A 25,112-nucleotide genomic window follows, 5' to 3' on the forward strand; every position below is an offset into this window, starting at 1 on the left:
AGCAGGAAAGTTGTGCTTACTATAGCAGAAAATCGTGCTGCTGCTTAAGCACTATTTCATGCCGTGATTTTGCTTACAGTTGTGCACACATGGAGATTTATATTGTTACGTCACTGGTTTAAGCAAAGTTTTCTTCTGAGGTTAAGCCTGCTTTTGCTGTGCTTACTGCATGCTTAACGGTCCCTATGAAATAGATGGAGGCTCGGTAAGCACAAAGTCGGCTGTTAAGCAGCACTATGAAATTGGGCCCAGATCACCTCACACATTTCTAGCAAGCACTGTGACTATTCAAATTTGATCCACAGACAAAAGCAAGTAACTGGTAGGTACAGCTGGCTTATCAATCACCTACAGTCAATGCATAGCTTATCAAGCTACATTGTACATAAACGGTCACAGCCAGTCAATCCTGCTTCATGTAGGCAGGAAGCACTCAACTGTTAAAAACAGTCACTCGATTGATTTTGACTGCTGGGATGGCTTTGTTGAATTACCCAGCCAGAGAGGGAAGGTTGAGCTTAATTGCCATGACTGAAATATTTTTCCAGAAAAAAAAATTGCTGTTAAAGGGAATATACATCATTTGCTTTTGCTGTAATTTTCAGAAATGGATGGAATTGGGGGGTTGGAAATATATAGCAAATATAGTTACACTGACTTTTTTGAGGTTTTGGGTTCGAAAATGCTATAAAAACCAAGAAAAACAATCATTTTCCTGTAGTCTGGTTCCCTGACTCTATATAAGAAGAAACAGAGCAGTTTACATACATTGGGGAATTGTAAGGTCAGGGAACGAGTCTAGCTGGCTTGTACCCGTTCATAGGTGTGTAATCAATTGCAAACAAGTGCGATGGTCAATTGGGGCCAGTATTTGAAGAAAAAAAAGCCAGTTTTTTCATACGCTGGTCGGCCAACCAGCATTGGAAATTGATACAAAAATACCACTTTTCTTGAAAATGACAGTATACCAGGTGCCATGATTTTACAGGATGCTTTACACTGTCATTCACTAACGGTCCAGCAAGGTATTTCAAAATGATTCGGTAGTTTTCTTTTTTGATGTTTGCAAATGTTGTATTTTCCCTTTAAATTGCTGTTAAAAAAAGGCAAAATACGTAAAAAAAAAAATCTTGTGAACTCACCAATGATACAGTCATCATCTTCAATAGGAACGTCCATGTAAACAAGTCCTTTTGTGTACAGTTCTAAAAACAAAACAAACAAAAAACACACTCACACAAGAAGTTGCAACCTCATTCAAGTAAACAAAACAAAAGGAAATTTAAATTTTTTTATCATATACTTTTAAAATTCACTACATATTACCAGTGTTGTAGTCGAGGCCACAACCTCCGAGGCCGAGGCCAAGGCCGAGGCCACAACCTCCGAGGCCAAGGCCGAGGCCGAGGCCAAGGCCACAACCGCAAGGCCAAGGCCGAGGCCACCACCTCCGAGGCCAAGGCCGAGGCCGAGGCCGGCTGTCAAAACATGTAATAAAATATAAATCACTAAAACAAGGCTAAGATTATGTTGGAGTTTTAACATATTTTTATTTGAATTCACTGAGTTTTGGAGTGCCTGGCTTACCATTTTACAGCTTGCATAGGGTAATTTCCTCTTGTAGGGAGTCCCGCGAATTTTATTTTTTAAAGTAAGAAATCTCAAGTTTTGTATCACTGAAAGCAAATTGCACAACAAAATCAATGGCGTTTGAATCAGGCTCATAGGTGTTTGCCCTTTGGAGATACAACAATTTAAATGGCCAAATTTTGAGTTTTTATTCTGTCAGATTTACATTATTTACTTTTAGCATGTTTTATAAATCTTATTTTCAAAACCTATCAAAATGCTTAATATCATAGGAATCCCCATTAAATAAACAACAACTTGATTTTTGAATCAGGTTTTTACCACTCATAACCAAAAAGTTTCGACCCCCCCCCGACCTTCGCACTGTCCAGGCGCGCGCCGAGGAAACACCGCGATGCGACCAGACAATGCCAGACGGCCCGCCGTTACGCACGGGCAAAGCATAGTTCCAATCCCGCTCCACACAATGGGATAAGTGTCCACGCATTATCACTGTTATAAATACCGCGGTACCAGACAAAGTCTGGCAATGACCAATCCCACTCCAAACAACACGGCAACACGGAACATGCGTGCATGAAATCACTCAGTTCATCAAATGACCATGAATTCTCGGATCATCCGATTTGAATCCAATGGCTTCGAAGAATTTTAAGATCATGGCAAGAGGTAGGGAGTCCAGATGTTTTGGCCGTATTTCTGTAACCACGCAAAATTAGTCAATTTTAAACCGTGCTTATACATGTAATAAGTATCAACATGGCTCTAAAAATACAAAAAAAGTATCCTGGTACCACGAGGAATACTGACTCCTATTATTTAAACATTCATTCAGAACTTCGCATTCATTTGGATGGAAAAACGAATTCTGAAATCGCGCTTTCCATATCGACCATTTGCGCCAAACATTACCGTGTGAGCCGGAACTTTCATTTAAATCACCGTGTAAAAATAAAATCTACTTGATGAATCGAAACCGTTTTTCATATCTTTATGAAAAAAAAATGGTACGGACCAGTACACTCGATCGTACCCAGAAAGTTCAGACTTTTACTTAAAACAGTGGCCTATAAAAAAAAATAATTAAGCTTGCCGCACCTTGCCGCAAATCATTTTTAAAGGTCGGGGTACAGAGGCGAAACGAGAAAATGTTGTACAATACTGCAACCAGACTAGTCTACTACCACATGTTATTGTACGCAGATGGAATTGGTGCCAGACTTATGTAGTCTGGCACGCGGTAACAGTTATAACGTTTGCACGCACGTAGAAAGCTGAAGCGCAGGCTAGGCGAAGATGCTACGTACACGTACGTGAGTACGTTCAATGCAACCATTTCCAGTTCATTCGTGCGTACATTGTATATGCGTTCGTTTCACGGAACCCACTGCGGCAGAATCTCGAGGGTTTGATACGGTAAAAAATTAAAATTAATTAGAATAGAAAACTCATCAAAATGGGCGGCCTCGAGCCGGCCTCGACCGATTCGCCGAGGCCGGAAGGCTCCGAGGCCAAGGCCAAGGCCAAGGCCTTGCACCTCCGAGGCCAAGGCCGAGGCCAAGGCCATGAAAATCGGCCTCGAGGCCGGCCTCGAGGCCGAGGCCGGCCTCGAGACCTCCAACACTGCATATTACCCCATCGGTACATTAAAAAAATAAGTTAGTTCATATGATTTTAGTTAAAACACACTATATCAGTTGACTTACTATGTACAATGTAGTAATCCAGCGTGCCAGAGAGTTGTGGGCCTACATCAATGATCTTATCAATAGCGATCTTTTCCGACACTGAAACAGCCTGCAAATGATTGTACAACAAAATTCTAGATTGACAAAACTTTTCAGACATATCAGTGTACCACAGAGAGTTGGAAAGAATATCTTGAATATCTTGACATGACTCAGATGTACATTTAAGATACAGTATTCATCTGAGGTCGCCAAAATGTCATGTTTTAACCCTTTTGTTAGATCGGTCACAGACAGTCAAAATGTCAATCCTGTTCCCCTGCCATCCTTTTACACAGGCTAGTCACCAACAGTCAGGTCATATTTCTTGTAGGCACTGTGACTAGTCAAATTCCATCAACAGACTAAAAGCAGGTGACTGGTAGGCACAGCTGGCTTATCAGTCTCCTACAGTCAAAGCATAGCTATATCAGGTTTCATAACAATCACAGCCAGTCAATCCTGCTTTATGAAGGAAAGGATCACTCAACTATTAAAAACACTCACTTGATTTATTTTAACTGCTGGGCTGGCCTTGTTGACATTAGGCCCAAAAAAAAAAGTCACCGGTTTCTGGTATGCGCTCGTCGCCGTAGCCATGCACGTCGGCAAAATGAAAACGTTTTTTTTTCAATGAAAGATGATGTCTCAAAACCGCCAAACTCACTGGTTTGACTGGAATCCTGCTGCTGCACAATTTTAACGTGTTTTTAGATTGGGTTGTGGTCGAAAATAAGCTTTATGTGGCCTCTCTGGACTCCCATATATTTGCACTAAGTTTAGTCGGGCACCATTTGCAGTCATCAGCCGACATTTGAAGCAAAAAATCAGGGGGAAAAAAAAAAAAAAAAAGCCGCGTCGCCGCACCACTTTTTGGACAAGCTCCATACCAGAAACCGGAGACTTTTTTTTTTGGACTTATACTTCCTTTCATACACTGGAATTGCCCACACATTAACCCTAACTCCCTAGGCCTTTTTGCTAGGATGTAGCCTCAATCCTGCAAAATCCTCCAATTGGCCCCATGGAAAAATAGCATATAGCCCAAGACCTTGACACAGTGCGTACTCCGAAATCAGCAACGCACATTTGCCATGTAACCTCAATCCTGCAAATTCCTCCAATTTGCAAAAAGGATTTTGGAGGACTCAGGGCGGTTAGGGTTAAAGGTACACATTCATCTGGAAGTTGCCAAAATGTCATACTTAAGATTGTTTACTTACCTTATTACTCAAAAGATCTCGGTCACAGGAAAAGCAAATAATGTTACCCCCCAACAAAATTTTAAACAAATAAAAAAAAGATCGGAAATCGACAGCATTTTGAACTATTTTTACCTTGATGTCATCTTCCGTGATGTAGCCGGCTTGCACAATCCACCAAGGTTCCAGGACTATACTGTCGATTGGCTTGACTGGCAGGAGATCTTTGATTGGACGACGTCGAAAAAATTTCTTCAAGACCAAAAACAATTTTTAGAAAAAACAAACTATAAATAGTCAGTTGAAGTATTCGAAAGAAAAATCAAGGAACACCTCCTTTGCTTGCTACATGCTCATGATAACTTATGAACTAATATTAATACTGAAATTTGCCTTTAAAATTGATTTCTAATGTGTTACACTGTTTACGAAATGAAGCCATGCAAAAAATTACTGAGAAAGAATTTCAACATTTCATCTGTAAGTTATTTTTCAGTCATAAACATGATAAAAAAGTGATTCAACACACTAAACTCAAATCACAATACATTCCACAAAACATTTCAAATGACTAAAACAAGATTTCATTTGCATACTGTACATAACGTGCAATAATACATAAAACTAACTGTAAACAAATTCAAGAAGAGCGGATCAAAACGTTTTGTAACTTGGTCCATATTTTCCATACCAGACTTGCATTTTCTAAAATACCCATTGCATCCCTTCAATGTAGCTGGTATGAAAAAATACAGACCAAGTGACAACATTTGTTGAAACGCCCTCGTAACTCTCACGCACAAATGGGCAGAAGGTGAAGAAATGTGTTAAGGTATGAATTAAAAACAAAAATAACATTGTCAAAGAAACAAAATGCTAAAAAAATCTGTCAAAAAAAAATTTGTAACAAAAAATCCAAATTAGGCCCAAAAAAATAATAGTTCTGCTTCCGGTTTCCTACCCAATTCTGACACCCTACCCTAATGTTTTATGGAAAAAATTAGGGAAAAAAACACCCAAAACCATCAATTATTTGTAAAAAAAAATCCAAATTAGGCCCAAAAAAATAATAGTTCTGCTTCATGTTTCCTACCCTGTTCTGACACCCTACCCTAATGTTTTATGGAAAAAATTAGGAAAAAAAAACACCAAAAACCATCAATTACTACCTTTTACCCTTGACAACACACAGACGCTTCCATATGATCATACACAAACAAAATTTAAAAAAAATTCCCACATGAACGAACCCGATTTTCGAATGCCATGTAATTGGAAGCAGAACTATTTTTTTGCCTAATGCATGCTTAGTTTCACTTTAAAACTGTTGGCGTTCTCTTTAAAAAAAAGAAAAAAAAAGACAAGTACAGAAACTTCAGCTTTCAAAGTCTAGGTCACATACTGCTGTCTACCAAAGCAGCATAAACAAGGCACAGCTCCAAAATGCTACCATACAATGACGTAAAACTGAGAGGCGTGGCAAAGCACAATTAAGAGGGCGGACTTACATTGAAGCTTCCACTTCGACTGAGAGAGGGCTGAAAAGCAGTGCAGTAACGGACATGAGGGGTGAATTATGCATGAACAAAGAGAAAAACAGATGCAACCAGACAAACAGACGTGCACCAAAAAAACAAAAAAAAGGTGCTGATCTACTACTTTGTGTATTGTGGCAGTGCTCTCAAAAACTAATGAGAGCTTAATTTAATAAAAAGTGGACATTATGATCAGTGTTAAGCAAAAAAAAAATCATCTTCTGCCTTTTCGAAATGAAGAGGTTAGCTGCATTATTGCAATCTCAGTCGCAAAGTCCCGCCCCCCCCCCAACTCCGCCCCTACTCTCTTCTTGACTAAACAAGCTATCGAAGCTAGTGTTGAACCGAAGATGTCTTAAGAACCAGGGTACGGGTGAAGTTGGATGCTCGAAGAAAGCAAGCACCATGCAGAAATAATTTTAAAAGTTGAACGAAGAAATCAACTGTAGTGAGGTTTTGAACCTGCAACCCGGGCCGGTTTACCTGCTACGCCCAATACCTGTACGGTAATCCGGAGGTAACAGGTTTAATCCCCGCTCCTGTCAATTTCTTTGCTCATCTTAAAAATTACTAAAATGCACCACTGTGGTTTATATGAAGAAAAAAAATGCAGAAATGTTAAAAAAAGGAAATTTAATGAAGCAGCAAAAATCAAAAGAGCAATTTTGAGTCAGAATTGAGAAGTGCTATTGCGAAGAAAAAAATGAAAAATGGCAACAGATCTTATGCATTGCGTGTATCTCAGAGGGTGTTTGATGTTCTTTTAATTTTGTTACAACAAACGCACACAAGCTTTACTCATGCCGATCCGGAATATTGGTCATTTTACAAGTTTGGGAGTCAACCTTCTTTGCCATCCCTGTTACATTTACAATTTCTGATGCACTTCTGAATGCAATCACCCTCCAAGAGTGATTATGAATAGCAAACTACCAACCCAACCAAAAAAAACTCATTGGAAGTCATTCTTGAATGCCAAATTACAAAGTATCAAGGTAACAGGGGCAGGAAAAATGTCACACTTTAGACCCTAATTTTATAGAATAACCCAAATACAAATTCACTGCCTTCTAATTCTGCCTTATAGGGCATAAAGTCTGTTAGCTAAAAATTGGTGACTTTAAAAAAAAAAGTGTTTTTCAAAGCAGAAATTTAATAAGTTTAGAAGCTTGAAGGACGCATCACATACCTTGGAGGATCTGCATTGATTCATGATGTCGATGTACTGGTTACGCCCTATGCCAAGCAGTCTCAAACCTGTGTATATAAACAAAACAAACAAATGTTCAGTTATTTGCAAATGAAACTCGTACACCTTCCAACATTAACCCAAGCCCTCTTGCCCTTTTGCTAAATCCTCCAAATGCTTCCACATAACAATAAGATACTGCCTCAAATCCTCCAAAATCATCCGTTATTTCTTGCCGTTTTTTTTAATTGGAGGAGTGATCACTGCCTCAATCCTGCAAAATCCTCCAGCAATTACTGTCAATATGTTGAGGCAATGTAGATGATATCCAGAAGCAGTATTTGAAGATATCCAGTATAATTACAAAATAAATAGTCATTCAGCGACAATCCTTTTTGACATGTTTGAAATGAGGCATTCATTCCGTAACTCCCTCTGGCATTTTTGCTGGGATGCAACCTCAATCCTGCAAAATTCTGCAACTGCCACCATGTAAAAATAACATAGCCTCAATCCTGCAAAATCCTCCAACTGCCTCCATGTAAAAAATTGCATACAGCCTCAATCCTCCAAAATCATCCATTACTCTTTGAATGTGGTCCGTGGAGGGTGACCACTGCCTCAATCCTGCAAAAGCCTCCAGCAATCACTGTCAATATGTTGAGGCAGAGCCAGTGACATCCTGGAGCAGTGCAGAGGATTTCAAGTATAATGTAGGCCTAAATTTATGCACGGCTAAGCATAAACAACACAAGGTCCAACCTAAGACCTTGACACAGTGCATCCTCCAAACTCAGCCACACATTTTTGCCTTATAGCATTAATACTTTAAAATCCTCCATTTTGCAAAGAGGATTTGGGAAGGTTAGAGTTAATGGACTTTAAAGTTGGAGGGACACATCAAATGCGCAATGCACGTACTGGTATTCGCGTGTATGGCACAAAGTATGCATGACTCATGTGATTCTCAATGTGGGCAAACCCATAGCGTCTTTGCCTGAGCATCAGGCACAGTTGGTAATGCGTTCAAATGTACATATGTCCCAGTGGTCTCCCCCAACCTCTCCCTTTGTAACCGTTGAGGGGTTACTTGTGCACGGAGCCAACACTAACGAAGCCTTGTCTACAGCTCTATATCTTTAACCCTAACTCCCTGGGCCTTTTTGCTAGGATGTAGCCTCAATCCTGCAAAATCCTCCAATTGGCCTCATGGAAAAACAGCATGTAGCCTCAATCCTGCAAATTCCTCCATTGTTTCTTGAATATGGTCCGTGGAGGGGTGAATCCTGCAAAATCCTGCGGCAGTGACAGTCAATATGTTGAGGCTTGGCCAGTGACATCCTGGAGCAGTACGGAGGGTTTCAAGCATATTCCAGGCCTATATTTATGCATGGCTGAGCAAAAACAACACAAGGTCCGGCCCAAGACCTTGACACAGTGCATCCTCCAAAATCAGCCGCACATTTTTTTGCCATATAGCCTCAGTCACTGCAAAATCCTCCATTTTTGCAAAGAGGATTATGGAGGATTTGGGAAGGTTAGGGTTAATGTTTCATTATATCTATAATTTTTGGGTTTGGCCTGGTCAAACCGACCCGATGCACAACACTAGCACAAACCCATAGCCTCTTTGCCTGAGCGTCAGGCGCAGTCAGTGATGCGTTTGAATGTCTCTCCCAGTGGTCTCCCCCAACTCTCCCTTTGTAACTGTTGAGGGGGTACTTGTGCACGGAGCCCATAATATTCAGGGTTCCAATATTCAGGGTTCTTATTTCACTTACAATCCGCAGCGGTGAAGTTCGGCAAGGAATCGTAGCTCTTTTCCCCCGACATAATACCGTGCATCATCCTCAGGTAGTAGGAGAACGGAGTGTTGCGTAGCCCCTTGACCATGATATCGGACAGATGGTAGGGGTACAACATCAAGTGATCGGCGCTGTATTTGAGCAGTTCCTCATAGTATTTCTTCTCATCGCGTCGCACGGTGCGCACTGTGGGGAAAAAGGCAGTAAAAATGCACTGGTTGGGTGAAATTCGTTGTGTTTGCTTTGAATTCACACTTGTTTTTCTAGATAAAAGTGTTACGCTCCAACTTTAGCATCGTCCAAACTATAGTTTGCGTACTGCTACTTCCAGAACTGTAAGGTGTTACCGACCTTACAAGAAGGCTAATACTAGTTGCTGCGGTGGAAACTTGTCAATTTCGTTTGTAATTCCTAGCACAGCTGCCAACAAGATCTCATGCCGTAAAATGAAAGCCGCGCTGTAGTTAGTCAAGAGAGCTAAAGTGCCCGCAGTCGACAGCCCACGATGACAGACAACCGAGTGGATATTCGCGTGATCTCGGTAAGCGAAACTGTTGTAAATTTCACCTTTTGTGTGACATTTCAGGGATTTTGAACCAGCGCCTAGATACATGTACGTGGCCAGATCAAGATAATGCATAATACTGGGGCCAAAAATGTTGTGGTAGGAATGTTTGCAAAATGAATATATCAAATTGACACTTTGTTGTGGAAGCAACTTCTATTGGTCTTTCTGTATAAACCTTACAGTTCTTGAAGTAGGGTAACGCTAACTATAGTCAAGATTGCCCCAAGTACAGTTGTGACTTCCCCAACTATAGTTAGGATGGTCATAGTTAGGGCCATTGCTACATGCATACCTGTAGTTGGGGCTTAACAAGGTAACAAGGCATAAAAGATGCATATTAAAAAGTGGATTTTAATATTACTGAAGTTTTTATAAAAGAAACCTCAAAACCGTCCAGCAATTTGGTCCTGTATTTTCAGGCATCTACGGTTGTCTACAATACAGCATCATTTATGGTCTAAAAATCAGTCAGTCAAATAAATTATTTAAATCTTTAATTGGCTACATGTAAATGCATGAACAATTTCATTTTCCTAACATTTCAAAATGTCTACGTACATGAAGGTCAAGAGCACTGGGCAAAACACAAGAACATGTTCATTCAAATTTTTAACTGAACATTTACTCCATCAAAATCCCCCCTCCCCAAAAAAACTTTGTTTAAAATATTAAAGGAGAAATTAGACATGAAACATTTTCCGTACCAAGATTTCCTTTGTATCGTAGCTGATTCTTGACGCTGAAGTTGACAACTAACTTCTCATATTCTTTCTGTGACTGCCCCAGAACCTGAGGATAAAAGATTAAATTTAAGATCAGAAAGAATCTTGCATCCTGACCCAAGTTTTCTCATCATATTATTATCTCAAGAAGGTCAGTCATTGCAAAAATGTTGAAAAGACATGAATCTGGGACCGAGAAACATTTCCGATTTTGTGGATGTGACTTTGCACTTAATTTTGTAAACGTTTAGCAGATATTTTTTTAGAACCGTTTAAACGTTCAGCCATTCACAAAGGCTGATGCATGCTCATTACGTCTGTAGACGGGTGTGTGATTGATATGTTAAATCAACAATGGCAGTCACTGAAAAAGTAAAAACTTAACTACACACATGTGTGCCCCGAATGTAATCAAGTATTGAGAAGTGCTTCGAAGGTTTTGTAAATGAAATAGGTTTGAAAACATCATTAATTATTTCTGCCAAGTAGGCTTAACTCAAAGGAAGACTACGTGAATGGTGAACGTACATTTCGTAGGTCCCTTTTTTATAATTTGGGTTTCGTTTAAATGTTTTGGAAAATTTGTAAAGAGATTTAGTCTTGTGTTTGTTTAAACCTTTAAATGTGTAAACGTCACATCCTTTTATTAAATTATAGAGAAAAGTTTTGAAATACACTCGACTCACCGTAGACTTTGTACACACCCAAAGTAGTGGTGTCCTACATTCTTTCCGCAAAATCAAAACATGCATTAATGTTTGAACTAGCCTAGCCTACATTTTGAAAATACGCAGTGGCTATCGTTACGGCAGCCGAAACGCATTTCTCATTTTCTATCGTTACGGTAGACTGCAACTTTTATAAAAACATGAGAAGAAAATATAAAATTAGAAGGAAAAAAAGTGAATTTGAACGTTATGAAATTCGGACTTTATTTCCCTTTTTAAAAAAATCCTCCAAATCCTCAGGTTAGAAAAGGAAAAAAATTTGAGTGCAAAACTGAGATGCGAACCCGCAACCTCGCGGTGCAAAATCCTACCCTCTATCGACTGAGCTGTCGCACTGCTTGCTAAAACGTGGGGAAACAAATAATTATATACCTGCGTGCGTATCAAAAATGTATCGTAGAGGGCGCTAAACAACGGCTGCCGTAACGATAGCCATTTCGTTGAAAATAAACGGTCCTACTAAAGCGCGTCAACAAGCGTCAACAAGCAACAACAAGCGTCAACAATAAAGCAATAATGAACATCTTCTGCATATCAATTAAAGTTAAAATTATTTTAAAACTTGGTTTTTTGAACGCGAAATGTACGACCAATTTGTCGATAAAAGTAGGCCGCCATCTTGTTTGGATGGCGCTGTAGACTTCGCGCATGCGTAGTATGGCTCTTTACACTTCACGCATGCGTAGTACGGCTAGCTACACATAAACAAGATGGCGGCCAACTTTTATCGACAAATTCGTCGTACATTTCGCGTTTAAAAAACCAAGTTTTAAAATAATTTTAACTTTAATTGATATGCAGAAGATGTTCATTATTGCTTTTTCTACCATATAAAGCTGTTTTTATTGTTCAAAAGACTATAAAAAATTTGTTGACGCGCACTTAACGACTACTAAAACTTGTTGACGCTTGTTGACGCTTGTTGACGCTTGTTGACGCGCTTTAGTAGGACCCAAAATAAATACTTTTGGGGAGGGGGATCCATTTGTAACAAAAATGCCATGAGTGCCATACTTCTGTAAACCAGCGTCGGATAAAATGTTGCAACCTGACGCCACTTCAGCGGTTGTGTAAAATTTCCGAAGTATTTCCTAACAAACTTGGAAATGTTTCTCCAGATTCATGTCTTATGAATATGAATGATTTATCATCATTTTTGCAATGACTGACCTTCATTGAGATGATATGATATGAAGAAAAAAGTGGCGTCAAGTTGCAACATTTTTTCCAGAAAAAGTGTTACTGAAATCACATGCATCATAATTATTCATGCCCCAAAATAAATTGCCAGTGTATGCAGTGCCATACTGATGCTGTTAGAAACGTGAAATATAATTTTTTTTTAAAAGGAAACTAACTTTTACTCCTAGAACTATGAGGCTCCGCGTGAGCGGAGACACGCGGAGCCTCATAGTGTTCTAGGAGTAGGAGTAACTAACTTTAGCATGTTTAGAAATGTCCAAAATTAATTTAATTAAGGCCTACCTGTTTGACATTTGCCGGTAATTTAGACCACGGATAATTATTCCTGATGTGGAACTCTACCTCCGCATTCATCTTGTGGAGGGATTGCTGACGAGAATTCAGCCAAATTTGGGAGAGAAAATCCGCACCTTCCCGTATGCCGTTCCAACTCACAAATCACGTCCACGAATCTACTTATTGATTTCGGCTTCGGATACGTTTTCTGCTGTCGTCTTTGCACGTTCAATGCGGTACCTGCATTAAGATCCGAAGAAACTGTGTCAAAGGTCACGCAACGAAAACAAATACAAGTCGGACAGATCGCGGTAGTTGGCGATAAATTTCCACCGAATTTTAGCTGTTAAATTTATGATTTTTTAACATTAAAAATGGAAGATGACATTGTCTGCATAACGTGCAAACAGCTAGCTCTGCCTGGCGGTGAAACATTGGAGGGGAAAGTGCATATCATCGTCGAAGATGGAAAAATATCTGGTGAGAACTAGATTTTTTTGTATGGTTGATGTGTAGGGCGCCACCTCGCGCTTTGATGATTTTAACCCAAGTTTTAATATTGTTTTTGTCAAACAAAATAATAATGTAGTTTTTTCATTAGAAATAGAAATGAAAACAGAAGAGTCACTACTCAGTTATACACTATGCAAAACAGTGGAAATCGAACATGATATTGTTAAACTAATGAGGGTCTGACTTTGTGTTAATTTAGTGAATGTAAATTAGTTGTAAACTATTATTATATTATTAGACAAATTTTAGACTTAATTGAGATTTATCATGGCCTAGTGTTGTTTTTTTTTACGCAGTGGCTATCGTTACGGCAGCCGTAACGCATTTCCCTTTTTCTATCGTTACGGTAGACTGCAACTTTTACAAAAACATGAGAAGAATTAAAATTAGAAGGAAAAAAGTGAATTTGAACATTATGAAATTCGGACTTTATTTCCCTTTTTAAAAAAATCCTCCCAAGCCTCAGGTTAGAAAAGGAAAAAAAATCGAGTGCAAAACTGAGATGCGAACCCGCAACCTCGCGGTGCAAAATCCTACCCTCTATCGACTTAGCTGTCGCACTGCTCGCTAAAACGTGGGGAAACAAATAATTATATACCTGCGTGCGTATCAAAAAAGTATCGTAGAGGGCGCTAAACAACGGCTGCCGTAACGATAGCCACTTCGTTTTTTTTTATTTTAACCTATTATAAAATTAAATTGTTGGCCTGAAAAATAAGTCAGCTTCATTTGTTCCAAATGCATGGTTTGTTAAACATAGGCAGTGGGTATTTGGCTAGCACCAGTTTCCTGTAATACTAATACTAGTAAACGTTATTGTCACAGAGGCTTTCTCTAATTATTGGCTGATGTACAAGGCCAAAAAAAATAATAGTTCTGCTTCCAGTTACCCTACCTACCCTATTTTGACAGCCCCTACCCTAAATTTTTGGGGCGAAAAATGGAGGAAAAAACCTGAAAACCATCAATTACTACCTATTAGTATTACCCTTTAGTATACATGTTTGCAGACATCTCCATATAATCGTACACAAAAATATTTGCCAAAAAAAACCCAAAAATTCCCTACCTACCTAGGCCTACCCTATTTTCAAATACCATGTAATCTGAAGCAGGACTATTTTAATAATAAATGGCTAAAATAGTTTCAATAATGAAAGGGCTAATATTGTCATAATTATTGGCTGCACTAACTTTCTTTTGACCTCTGGCAAAGTAATGTTTACTAACACTAATCAAAGAAAGCCGGCGCGGCCACTAAGATGTAATGAGCCAATCAGAGAAAGCCGCCGGAAAAATAATGTTGATTAAACATGCTAAAAGAAAACCAGGGTCTAGCTGCCAAATATCACAGACTTTGCTAGAGCTACATGTAATTGTAAGGCTACAAATAATTTGTTACATAAAGTTTGATTTTTGTCATTTGTTCATCCCTTTTATCGCAGCGATTTTTGACCAAGAGGCTGATCTTGTGAAGAGCACCAAGACTCATTATTATGCGGATATTGTCACGCCAGGCTTCGTCGATATACATCACCATGGACTAAGTGAGCATATTTGCTGGAAGACAAACCAAAATGATTAATGGGAGGGGGGGGGGCTTGTTTGAATAAACCAGTCTGCTTTACTTAAACCAGTATTAGTAGGTGTAGGTTGGGCCCACTCAGTAATTTGCAGAAGATTGAGCTTTGAAACAGTTAAAGGCAGAGTAGATCATTTGCAGCTATCCAAAAAGTAACTGATAAAATTATTGTTGAAAAGGTTATTTGGTTTCAAGTTAGTAATGGCAATAAACTAAGTGGTAAGACATCTGCACTAGAAAGCAGGAGGTCGTGGGTTCGAGTCTCACCCTAGTGATTTTTCCAACTTTCACTCGGGAGGTAACACACTGAGTATACAGTGTTTATACGTCGGTGAAGGGCAAAACCTAATTTGATTTAAATCATCCCGATGCAAAATTCCATCTTATGAATAGTAAATGCGGTACCCGCTGCTATGTACATCAGATTCGAACCAGCCAACCGATCCCGTTAGCTCGGTGGTCGAGTGGTAAGACATCTGCACTTGAAAGCAGGAGGTCGTGGGTTCGAGTCTCACCCTAGTGATTTTTCCAACTTTCACTTGGGAGGTAACACACTGAGTATACAGTGTTTATACGTCGGTGAAGGACAAAAACCTCATTTGATTGGCAATAAACTCCCTGTGAAATTATTCTTTCTGGTATCATGGCATGCTGTCATTTTGAAGAAAACAACAAAAGAAGGCAATTTCCAAAGTGCTTCAAGTGACGCATTTTTGGAAATTTCTGGACTGGTTTGTAGTTCGGCCGAATACATGAACAGGTGCGCGCAAGCGTTGACACGACGCATCGCACATACACGCAGTTGCTATTATTCGTCGGTTCAGTGCGTGACATCGCGTAGCTGCAATCGGCTGAAAACGTGTCCCGGATGCTGATTTCAGGCGCAATTCAAAACATGACTCTGTAAATGAAATTGAGATCCTAGAATATTGTTTTCTTGGATTGTACAGCATTTACTGAGCTATTTAAACTTAATCAGGTTAGTTGTTAAGCACTTGTCTTTAGATTTTGAGCACAAATGACCTACATGTACCCTACCTTTAAGCCACATCTTCAGTCACTATTTGGCTATTTGTAATTTTTTTTGCAGGTGGAGCTGATGACCTGGTTCGGTTTTGGAGCAACCCAGGTACGAAATCGAATTTCTAAAATGCCTGTTTATGTTGGGCGCTATCGATAGATCTACGTTATCAACCAATCATGCTGCGCTATCGGTCGATGGCACTGCACTGTCAGTCGATCGTGCCACTATCAGTCAATTCTGCTATCACCTTTCCTTTTTAATTCATGGCTCCGGAGGATTGTTTGATAAAAGAGAAGTAAAGTCTGAGATTTCCTACGGGATTGTCCGATCATGCCCAAGCATTTCTGCGCGATCAAGCGATAGTGCAAATCCACCGATCACACATGTATTCTGTATGATGAAAATTTTTGGTTTAAAGAGATATGAAAGACTATCAAAACATACACACAAAAACATTGCATTGGTGAAAGGAAAATGCAATATCATAATTACAACATATCTATTTTTCGGTTTTGAAGTTGTCTTAATGTCGCTTTAGATACAATCATTCACAGAAATTCGACACTTAGGTTAATTCCAATTCTTTGCAGCTTACACGCAATCGCGTCTCATCAAGTATGGCGTCACTTCATTCCTCGCGTCCATGGTGTTCCCAAAGGACCTTCAATCTCATTCCGTCTTCAACACGTTGAAAATCCTTGAAGGAATCGTAGGGGAGACAGGTCAGGGGTCAACCTGCGAAGGCATACATGCAGAGGTTTGTTAACAAACGAAATTACAGGATTTGAAAATATCCAATATTTAGCATTCTTCCCTAACCAACTTCAATGAAAACTAACTCGCACAAAATACATTTTTTGTAAAACACAGAATTCCACACATCCATGTGGGAGTCTGTCAGTGCATTCAGGCACCGGTGGGAGACATGCCCCACCCAACTACTTGTAATGCACAGTGAGGTTAAAGAGGTTGTGGAATGCTCAAAGACATTTCCGTCATTTTTCGGGTATATGTAGCCTAAGGTGTGATGAAATAAAAACGACTATTGTTTCTGTCATAAAATGAGTACAAAAGGTACTTTTGAGAGCTGTTTTTCAAGTCCTGTCATGCCTGTTTCGACCCGAACGTGCAATTTGTGTAAAAGTCGTCGTTGCGGGCAGCAAACAAAACACAGTAAATCGTGACGTAATAAACAGGACTCCCGATGCAGAGTAGCATAAACGAGTCCTGTTTATTACGCCACGATTTACTGTGTTTTGTTTGCTGCCCGCAACGACGACTTTTACACAAATTGCACGTTCGGGTCGAAACAGGACCTGAAAAATAGCTCTCAAAAGTACCCTTTGTACTCATTTCATGACAGAAACAATAGTCGTTTTTATTTCATCACACCTTAGGCTACATATACCCAAAAAATGACGGAAATGTCTTCGAGCATTCCACAACCTCTTTAAAGAAGGTACACCCAGCTATACCAAATTCTTTTTGAGGGTACAGAGTGAAATTTTGGTTCTGTGCACACAGTTGTCCAATACCATAATTATTTTGACTGCCCAAAAGTATTTCTTTGTCCCCCCTCTGCCCCCCCTAAACAAAATTGTGATGCGATCAAGCTACATGAGTCGTTTGTCGACCCTGGTCAATTTTTATTTTTTTACAGATTTGAAAAGAGCACAATCTCAGCATTACTGCTGTGAAAACCACATGCTGAAACTATCTTTAGTTCAAAAATTATGGAAGTCGGAACACCAAAAGATGTCATGAAGTGATGTGATGAAGTGATCTTATTTTGGCCTGTATCTCCAAATAAAAATTCCCGACAAACAAGTCAGTTAGCTTGATCGCATCACAATTTCAAATTAGGTTTTGCCCTTCACCGATGTTTAAACACTGTATACTCAGTGTGTTACCTCCATCTTTCACTCGGGAGGTAACACACTGAGTATACAGTGTTTAAACGTCGGTGAAGGGCAAAACCTAATTTGATTTATATCACCCCGACGCAAAAAAAAAAAAAAAAATTCCATCTTATAATCGCATCACAATTGTTGAGTCAAACATTGAATCACAAAAGAAATGCATTTTCGACCTTTTGTCTGTGTTTCTGTCACAGCTGCTTTGGAGCACGTCGACCAGTCTTTTCGGAATCACCTCTCTTTTAGATACACTTCGCATAGTGTTTCTGCAAAACATTGATTTCTGTGTCTTAAAAACAAAATGTGGTTTATTTTTTTGTATACATTTTTTTATTGCAGGGCCCAATCGTCAACGACTTTGGTGGCCTCCCCGTAGGAGATAACGAGATGTCGATTCCAGATTTCAAAAACATTCTGGACGCCATGCCGAGTTGTCGCATCATGACTATCAGTCCACACGTAGACGCCAAGAATAACTATGAACGGATTAAAATGCTTCTAGACAGGTGAGTGGGCAGTTTGGGCATTCATTTGTGTCCTCTGACCCTTAACATCCTAGATTCTTCAAAATCCTCCAGTAGGCTATGGAGGATTTTGCAGGATTTCTGGCAACTCTTGATGCCGATGCAGTTTTAATATTGAAGTTCATGCCTAGAATGACGTCACAGTTTTGCTCATGAATATGGAAATTTACATAAGTATAAAAACCAAAAGCACCAAATACTCTTGCAAAAATGGCAAAATGAAAATTGAAAATAAACTTAAATCGGGCACAAAGGTACCTTTAAAAGATTGCATTAAAAAAAATCTAATACAAGAGCTCTTTAAATTCTTACTATCATATATATCATCTGTTGATTGTATCACGCCAAAATAATGCAAAACATTTAGTCCTGCATTTTGTGTTTCCCTTTAACCATCTGTGTAAAAATAATTGATGTATTCCAGGGGCATTGTGCCAGCATTAGGCCATGACAGACTAGCCACGGAACAAGAGATTCTAGGAGCGCTGAAGATCAAACCGTCGGTTCAGTTCCACATCACACATCTATTCAATGTCTGTAGTTTTCATCATAGGTGAGTTGTCCATAATAAGGGAATAACAGTGTGAGTATCTGGTCTTCACTGCGTGATAATGACCGGCTTTGGGGCCGGGGGTGACCGCTGTTAATGGACCGAGACGAAGTGCAGTGCTGTATTGTTACAAGCTGCCGTATGACTGTTGTAAATTTGGCCAATCATTGCCTTCCATGGGGCTGGATCAATGCTGGTTCAGGGGCCATTTTTTCGCTTGTTCTTTGAAGCCGGTCTTTATATCACCGTTAATACACACCCACGTGATCGAGTCTCGACCAATCAGAAACCATCAACTCTCCAAGGTATTTATTAATACAGCTTCATGCACTGAACGTCTTCAATATAAAAAAAACCCTGAGGATTCCTCAAATTTAAAAATGATATTGAAGTTTCGAAGGCCTGTTCTGAATGCCTTGGTACATGTACTTACTGTCGGTCAGTCGGTCTGTCCCTGGAAAATTGACCAAAAACGAGCCCCCTAAGTTTCCCATAAAATACCAAATTTAAATTTTCGCAAAACAAGCAAACAAAATAAATTAAATACTTCACAAAAATTATTTGTAACAATTCATGAAGTTGTTTATGAAAATTTTGTAAATGGAGGCAAGATATGTGCATTGTGCAGTAATGTTAAAGTCACATGGTATACAGCGCACTATACTACCACGCGAAAAAGCACGCAATATTCTATGGGAGACTGAGGGACTTTCACATGGGAGGCCTCGAGGGCGCCTATCATGCAAGACGGCCAGAGCTTATTGTGCACTCGCACTTGTTTGTTTGCAGAAACCCTAGTCTGGTCAACTTTGGAATGACTGACCGTTTCCCGTCGCTACCAGGGTATGAAAAGCTAGCGCCACCAACCGTAGAAATCATTGGAGACATGGTCCACGTGTAAGTCCAGCTAGTTTTTGCCATTGGAGACTTTTATTTTGTCAACCAAAATCTATTGGATCTTACATGAAAAGAGATAACAAATATAAATAAGGCAGATTGATATGATAGGTTATTAGTGAATTTGTGATGAAAATGAAAGAAGAGTTGTTTCTAAAGTCTAAAGTCAAGTCGTGACTGTCTTGTGATTGACTTCTGATGACTTTTGATGGACTTGCGATGACTTGTGATTGACTTGTGTTCGAGGTATGTGACGGACTTGTGAATGACTTGTGGTTGACTTAAGATTGACTTCTGATGATTTGTGATTAGACTTGTGAGTGATCTATTGACTTGTCATTGACTTGTGATGACTTATGATTGACTTGTGATGGACGTGTGATGGACTTGTGATGACCTGTGATGACTTGTGATGGACTCGTAAGGATTTAACTGCAACTCTGGTTTAAAGTCAAAGAATCTGAAATATTTATCCATTTGTTTTTGTGCAGGCATCCTCTTGCTGTGTCCAATGTGCTGAGTTCCAGACATTTTAATCAAGTAGCGTTTGTATCGGACTGTACTGCCGAGGCAATACCCAACAAGAAGATATCATACAGCAATAGAGACAGTAAGTAGTTTTCCACTTCGGGGGTGCATGCAACTTTGGCCAACAATGCAAACGTTCGCCTACAACGCTGACAAACGTTTGCGGTATTGTTCGCTGTTTTCCAAAATGGCCATCACACACATTGAAATTAATGATCCTGTTAAGGCTACAATTTTCTGTTTTCTACATTAACCCTAACTCCCTAGGGGGTATGCAAAATCGTATTAAAATTGGAGGATTCGGGACTGTCAGGGCTATCCCTAACAGAGCTCAACCCATCAAATCCCAACAGCATGTTTTGTTGGAATCTGTCAGGATGGGTACAGTACCCCTAAACTGACAGTCTTTTACATTGGGTTGGCACACCTCCAGAAACTAAGTCAGAAATATGTGTGTGCAGTTTCCCATATGGTGTTGGAATTTGCCAGGATGGGTATGGTTCCTAGTAAATCCTGCTAGGGAGTTAGGGTTAAAGTAAGTTTATATTGTATTAGATTACACCCGTAACACCAATGAACGGGCTGAATCGGGTCCATTGTGTAGACCAGATGCATGAAAAGACTTCCAGTGAGCAGCCATTCTGAATCAACTGAATGGAAGTTTTTGCACTCTTGGACCAAGTTTATTAAACTTGCCTTGTAATTTTTTTTTTTCCACTCAGTGACAGTTACCGCAGACGGTAAGTGTCTTGTTATCGAAGGCACAACGACTCTCGCCGGCAGTTGCTGCTCATGTCTGGATGCCTTCAAATCCCTGGTCAAGATGTTCCACACGGGGATAGGCAAAGCAGCGGCGATGGTGGCCGAAAACCCTGCAAGGTAGGTCAATCTTGAGCCAGTTCAAGCGAGGGTTATGGGTAACCATACTTCGAGTAGCTTCACTCGAACACAGGATGGTTGGACGGCTCTAGTCCACTATTCGCAAGCAGCCTAGCGGTTTGTGCATTGCTAGTTGTGCGCAGGCGTACGTTACGTTAGGAAACAACCACTAGTCGACTATTTGTTCTCGCCCGAACATGCTCATTGGATCGTCGTGCATTGTAAGCTAGACAGTAGGGCTTATTGTCTCAAGAATCATACTGTACGGTACGGTGAAGACTCATAACTTTACCTACTGATGGACCTACACATTATAGACTGTACGTGATCGACTGCAAACCATACGCACATTTAATTTGCGCGGTGGGTTGGCGTTGGTCGTATTGGGCACACAAACTCTGCAATAATATTGCACAGCGTGAATTTCTAAAAAATTTCAGGTTTTTTTTTTTCTCTTTTGTTTAAGATTTTGCAGAAGATGGCTTAATCGCCCCGACCCGAAAATTGTATAAACACCAAACCAACATCAACCCGACTCGACTGAAATGATGGAAAAACCGACCCGACCTGAAGTTGGTTTTGGGTCGGGTCAGTTTCAGTTTCGGGTCGGGTTTGTACAACATTAGCACAGGCTCCATCACAGAGTCAGAAAAAAGAATGGACAACGCTGTGCTGACATTAAATGTTTTCTTCTTTTTTAGGATTGCAAACCTTAAAGGCATCGGTTCCGTCAAGGTTGGCAACCGAGCTGACCTTCTGCTCTTTGACGACGACCTGAATCTCCAGAAGACGTTTGTGTGCGGTCATCCAGTCTACACAGCCAAGGAGGTGGAATGACGCAACAAGAGAGAAAATAAAAGAGAAAGCATTACAAGGTAATCAACACTGCAACAAATGTCACAAGGGAACATCTCATTAAAAGTACATAGGCTCATTTTCTCTATTCGTGCATTTTTGTCCCATTTGAAACCGAAATATTCCTCAAAATCTTAGGTAGGATAATTAACAACTTACCTGTTGAGCTTTTTGCTCATTGACCACTTTGCATTTTGTGAACAACAGGGAAAACAGTTTTGGGGGTCTCGCAAGTAAAACAAAGTATGTCCGCAGGCACATTTTTTAGTCCTTTATTCACTGTAGTGCCCAAAACCGCCCTGCCTATTACTCACTGTAGCGCCTAAAACTGCCCAAGCACTCTTATGGTTTTATTGATTCTTCAGTGAATAAACACAATGTAATACAATGTGTTACAATTGCTAATGAGTTAAACCACAATCAGTGATTGTTTTGTTTTAATGAAGACAATTTCTGGCAGAATATTTTACACAGGTTATTTGGTACCATCTCTTTCTTTACTTTTTATAGCAAGGTCTTTCTCATTAAATCGGTAGGTGCGTTTCCGGATAGTTACCAATGTTCCTTTATGCCTTTTTAGTTGCGGCCAAGTTTATATGCAAAAGGCCCATTGCATTGGGCATTAGTTACAGGATTCTGAACAATTTTGACGGAATCATCCTGCACTGAAGTTATAAGTATTCACTATTGAAGTTATCACGTAAAATCACCCAAGGCCAGTCATTGGCACAGCAACGGGATCATGCTGATGCAAACATGGCCACTACTCACTATTGTTTCGTGTATTTTCTGAGCATTATTGTGTTGGTTTAATATTATTAATAATACCGGAGTCTTATATAGCGCAAGTATCTACCAACAATTAGGTACTCAAGACGCTGGAAATTATGTCTATTATTCAAGACAGGTAAATGAAGTTTATGAGAAATATGAGACCCATTATGTAGCACCTTATAAGGGTATACAGGGTGCTACGGCGCATATTGCAGCCACTGCCAGAAACACCTGGGCAAACCCCTTCTCTTAGCGATAAGTGTTACTGGGTTCTTTAATGTGCATTACACAACACACGGGACCTACGGCTTTACGTCCCATCCAAAGGACGAAGCAATTGTGGTAAAAAGCCTTGCTCAAGAGCACAAGCACCATGTTCCCACGGTCAGGATTCGAACCCATGTACCACGGCACACGAGTCGAACACCGCAACCATTGGACCACAGCACCCCACGGTTGCTATGTTTCATCAGTTCAGCTAGTGTGTGACATTGTGTTGCTGCAATCAGTTTTATCAGGAAATTAGACAAAAATCTGCAGGTGTGACTTTTATTTGTATGATTACAGTCCACAGTGAAACAGCTGACCGTTGTGAGGTAGCGTACTGACCCAATTTCCAAAGAATTTTACTTCGCTTCGAATACACGCACAGTACCAATGGCTGGATCAGTTGCCAAGTGTGTGGCATGATCCATCACTAGGATAAGTCCAGTGACCCTGCTCGCTGTTACATAAGACTTTGATAGTGAATTGTTTACGACCTTAAAATGTCATTCGAGAAGATTCAAGGGAACTTGTTTAGAATCCTGCAACTAAGACTCGATACAATGAACCTTTTGCCCATAAGCTTGTCCGCAACTTATCCTGGATAGTAGATGAGAATAACTTCCAAAGGTGAACGTTGCAAAGTTGCTTAAAGGTAGAGTAGATCATTTGCAGCTATCCAAAAAGTAACTGACCAAATTATTGTTGAAAAGCACCCTTGGTTTAAAGATAGTAATGGCACTAAACTCCCTGTGAAATTATTCCTTCTGGCATGATGTCATTTTGAAGAAAACAATAAAGAAGGCCATTTCAAAAGATGCATCAAGGGGCGCATTTTCGGACATTTCTGTAGTACTTGGTTTGTAAGTCATATCGGTTTAGTTGTAAAGTAGCCGTCATTAGATTTTCAGCACTTTTGTTGCTTCAAACGAAAAAAGGCACAATTGACAAATGATCTACCCTACCATTAGTACAAATATATTTAGTGGCATATGTACAAAATCTGCAAACATAAACTAGGTAGAAGTAGATTTCTTCTCACATCATCAAAACTTTGTCCGTCAAATTCTTTTTAAAGTTGCGTTCCCTGTGCTCAATTCATTTTCTTTTCTAAAAATTTAATTTTTCAACTTGTATGTTTTTTTTCCAACCAAAAAAATCTCTTTTTTCCCCTGTTTGGGACGTCTGCAACCCTCTGAAAAAAAGTTTTGGGCAGAGATCCACTTTGTGAGCAGACTGGCTCCCATGCAGTCCGTTTATCATCGATACTAATTGTGGGGCGGGAACCAGCTTATCTACCCAACGAGAATGGAATTATTGTCTGGCTGCCAATAATTCGAAATTGTAAAGTAATAATTCTACAGACCTATATCATGCTTCCACCATTTTAGTCATGTTCCCTGTATCCAATAACAGTACTGAAATGATAATGTTTTTGTGCAAAATGGAACCAGACTATTCTTTCCTCCAGCCTCGCTTTGGCTACATTGATTTGAATGGGAACAATATCAATTGGCTGCAACTTGATAATGGTCTATAACTAATTAACATGGGCCGAATTTTTTCCATTCAATGTCTCATTCAGAAGTGAATCACTTGTGTATTGCTAGAAAAATAGCATTTGAGAAAAGGAATCTATTTTCTGGGATGAAAATTTAATTACAGCATTGGGAACACAACTTTCATTACAAAGCCAAAGTTCAGCATTAAATACAGATTTGCAAGAGTCGTGCAATGTCGTAGTTTGAAACACTTTGAAGTTACAGTTCCATTGGCGCAAATTGTGATGTGATGGTGCTGATATTCGTAAGCAGCAATGTAAGAAAGCAGCTTTTCTAATCAGATTTTCAAAGCTTTGTTGATCAGGTTATTATTTGTTCACAACCAAGCCAAGTTAAGTTTAGATGTAATGGACGGTTAAACTTTGTTGTTTGGATGGCAAAAATATAGTTGCTCCAGCTATGTTTAGCCAAGCCTACTTATGTTTTGCCATAACAACTGCGCCATTTTGCGATATCAACTTTTCTTGTGTAAAAACATTTGTACTTAACGTGCATCTGTGTTCGTTCTAGCAATGTGCCAACATGAATGCTTCCAAAGTTATTTAATAATAAAAAAAATGCTTCCATAAATGTTAAACCGTGATTATGCAGCAATTGTATACTTAATCAATTAAAAATCCATACACACACAAACTGTATTATTGTTGTTTGATGTTAAAAAGTACATGTACATGTAATAAGCCATGTACATTGTACTCC

At 39.6% G+C, this 25,112-nt stretch overlaps 2 protein-coding genes across 5 annotated transcripts in view; one reads left to right on the forward strand and one right to left on the reverse strand.

Moving 5' to 3' along the window:
* The window catches only part of LOC119728836 (protein FAM91A1-like), a 31,135-nt gene extending 18,379 nt beyond the window's left edge, over nucleotides 1-12,756 (reverse strand). Inside the window, exons 1-8 of one of the 2 annotated variants that reach the window (XM_038201235.1) lie at nucleotides 12,552-12,756; nucleotides 10,321-10,405; nucleotides 9,025-9,234; nucleotides 7,244-7,311; nucleotides 6,028-6,057; nucleotides 4,655-4,771; nucleotides 3,297-3,387; nucleotides 1,143-1,205 (exon numbers count right to left, since the gene is read on the reverse strand). In XM_038201235.1, the coding sequence (XP_038057163.1) occupies nucleotides 1,143-1,205; nucleotides 3,297-3,387; nucleotides 4,655-4,771; nucleotides 6,028-6,057; nucleotides 7,244-7,311; nucleotides 9,025-9,234; nucleotides 10,321-10,405; nucleotides 12,552-12,623 (736 nt within the window). In that variant the 5' untranslated portion in view covers nucleotides 12,624-12,756. The remainder of the gene's footprint in view (nucleotides 1-1,142; nucleotides 1,206-3,296; nucleotides 3,388-4,654; nucleotides 4,772-6,027; nucleotides 6,058-7,243; nucleotides 7,312-9,024; nucleotides 9,235-10,320; nucleotides 10,406-12,551) is intronic. The other variant, XM_038201236.1, reaches the window with a different exon arrangement.
* Nucleotides 12,757-12,819: 63 nt separating this feature from the next.
* On the forward strand, nucleotides 12,820-24,076 carry LOC119728837 (N-acetylglucosamine-6-phosphate deacetylase-like). 3 transcript variants are annotated; one of them, XM_038201240.1, is made up of 11 exons: nucleotides 12,820-13,025; nucleotides 14,504-14,605; nucleotides 15,731-15,769; nucleotides 16,255-16,421; nucleotides 17,920-18,086; nucleotides 18,529-18,657; nucleotides 19,444-19,551; nucleotides 20,043-20,161; nucleotides 20,802-20,958; nucleotides 21,660-21,833; nucleotides 24,058-24,076. In XM_038201240.1, exons 1-10 carry the CDS (start codon nucleotides 12,920-12,922, stop codon nucleotides 21,793-21,795), a joined length of 1,230 nt encoding a protein of 409 aa, XP_038057168.1. In that variant the 5' UTR covers nucleotides 12,820-12,919; the 3' UTR covers nucleotides 21,796-21,833; nucleotides 24,058-24,076. The 3 variants fall into 3 exon arrangements, with proteins under 3 accessions (XP_038057168.1, XP_038057166.1, XP_038057165.1); XM_038201238.1 differs by lacking the exon at nucleotides 24,058-24,076 and adding an exon at nucleotides 23,155-23,984; XM_038201237.1 differs by lacking the exon at nucleotides 24,058-24,076 and having other exon boundaries at nucleotides 21,660-21,928.
* Nucleotides 24,077-25,112: the final 1,036 nt, after the last annotated feature.

This window comes from Patiria miniata, unplaced genomic scaffold (genome assembly GCF_015706575.1).
Source record: "Patiria miniata isolate m_02_andy unplaced genomic scaffold, ASM1570657v1 HiC_scaffold_20, whole genome shotgun sequence".
Classification (NCBI taxonomy): Eukaryota; Metazoa; Echinodermata; class Asteroidea; order Valvatida; family Asterinidae; genus Patiria; species Patiria miniata.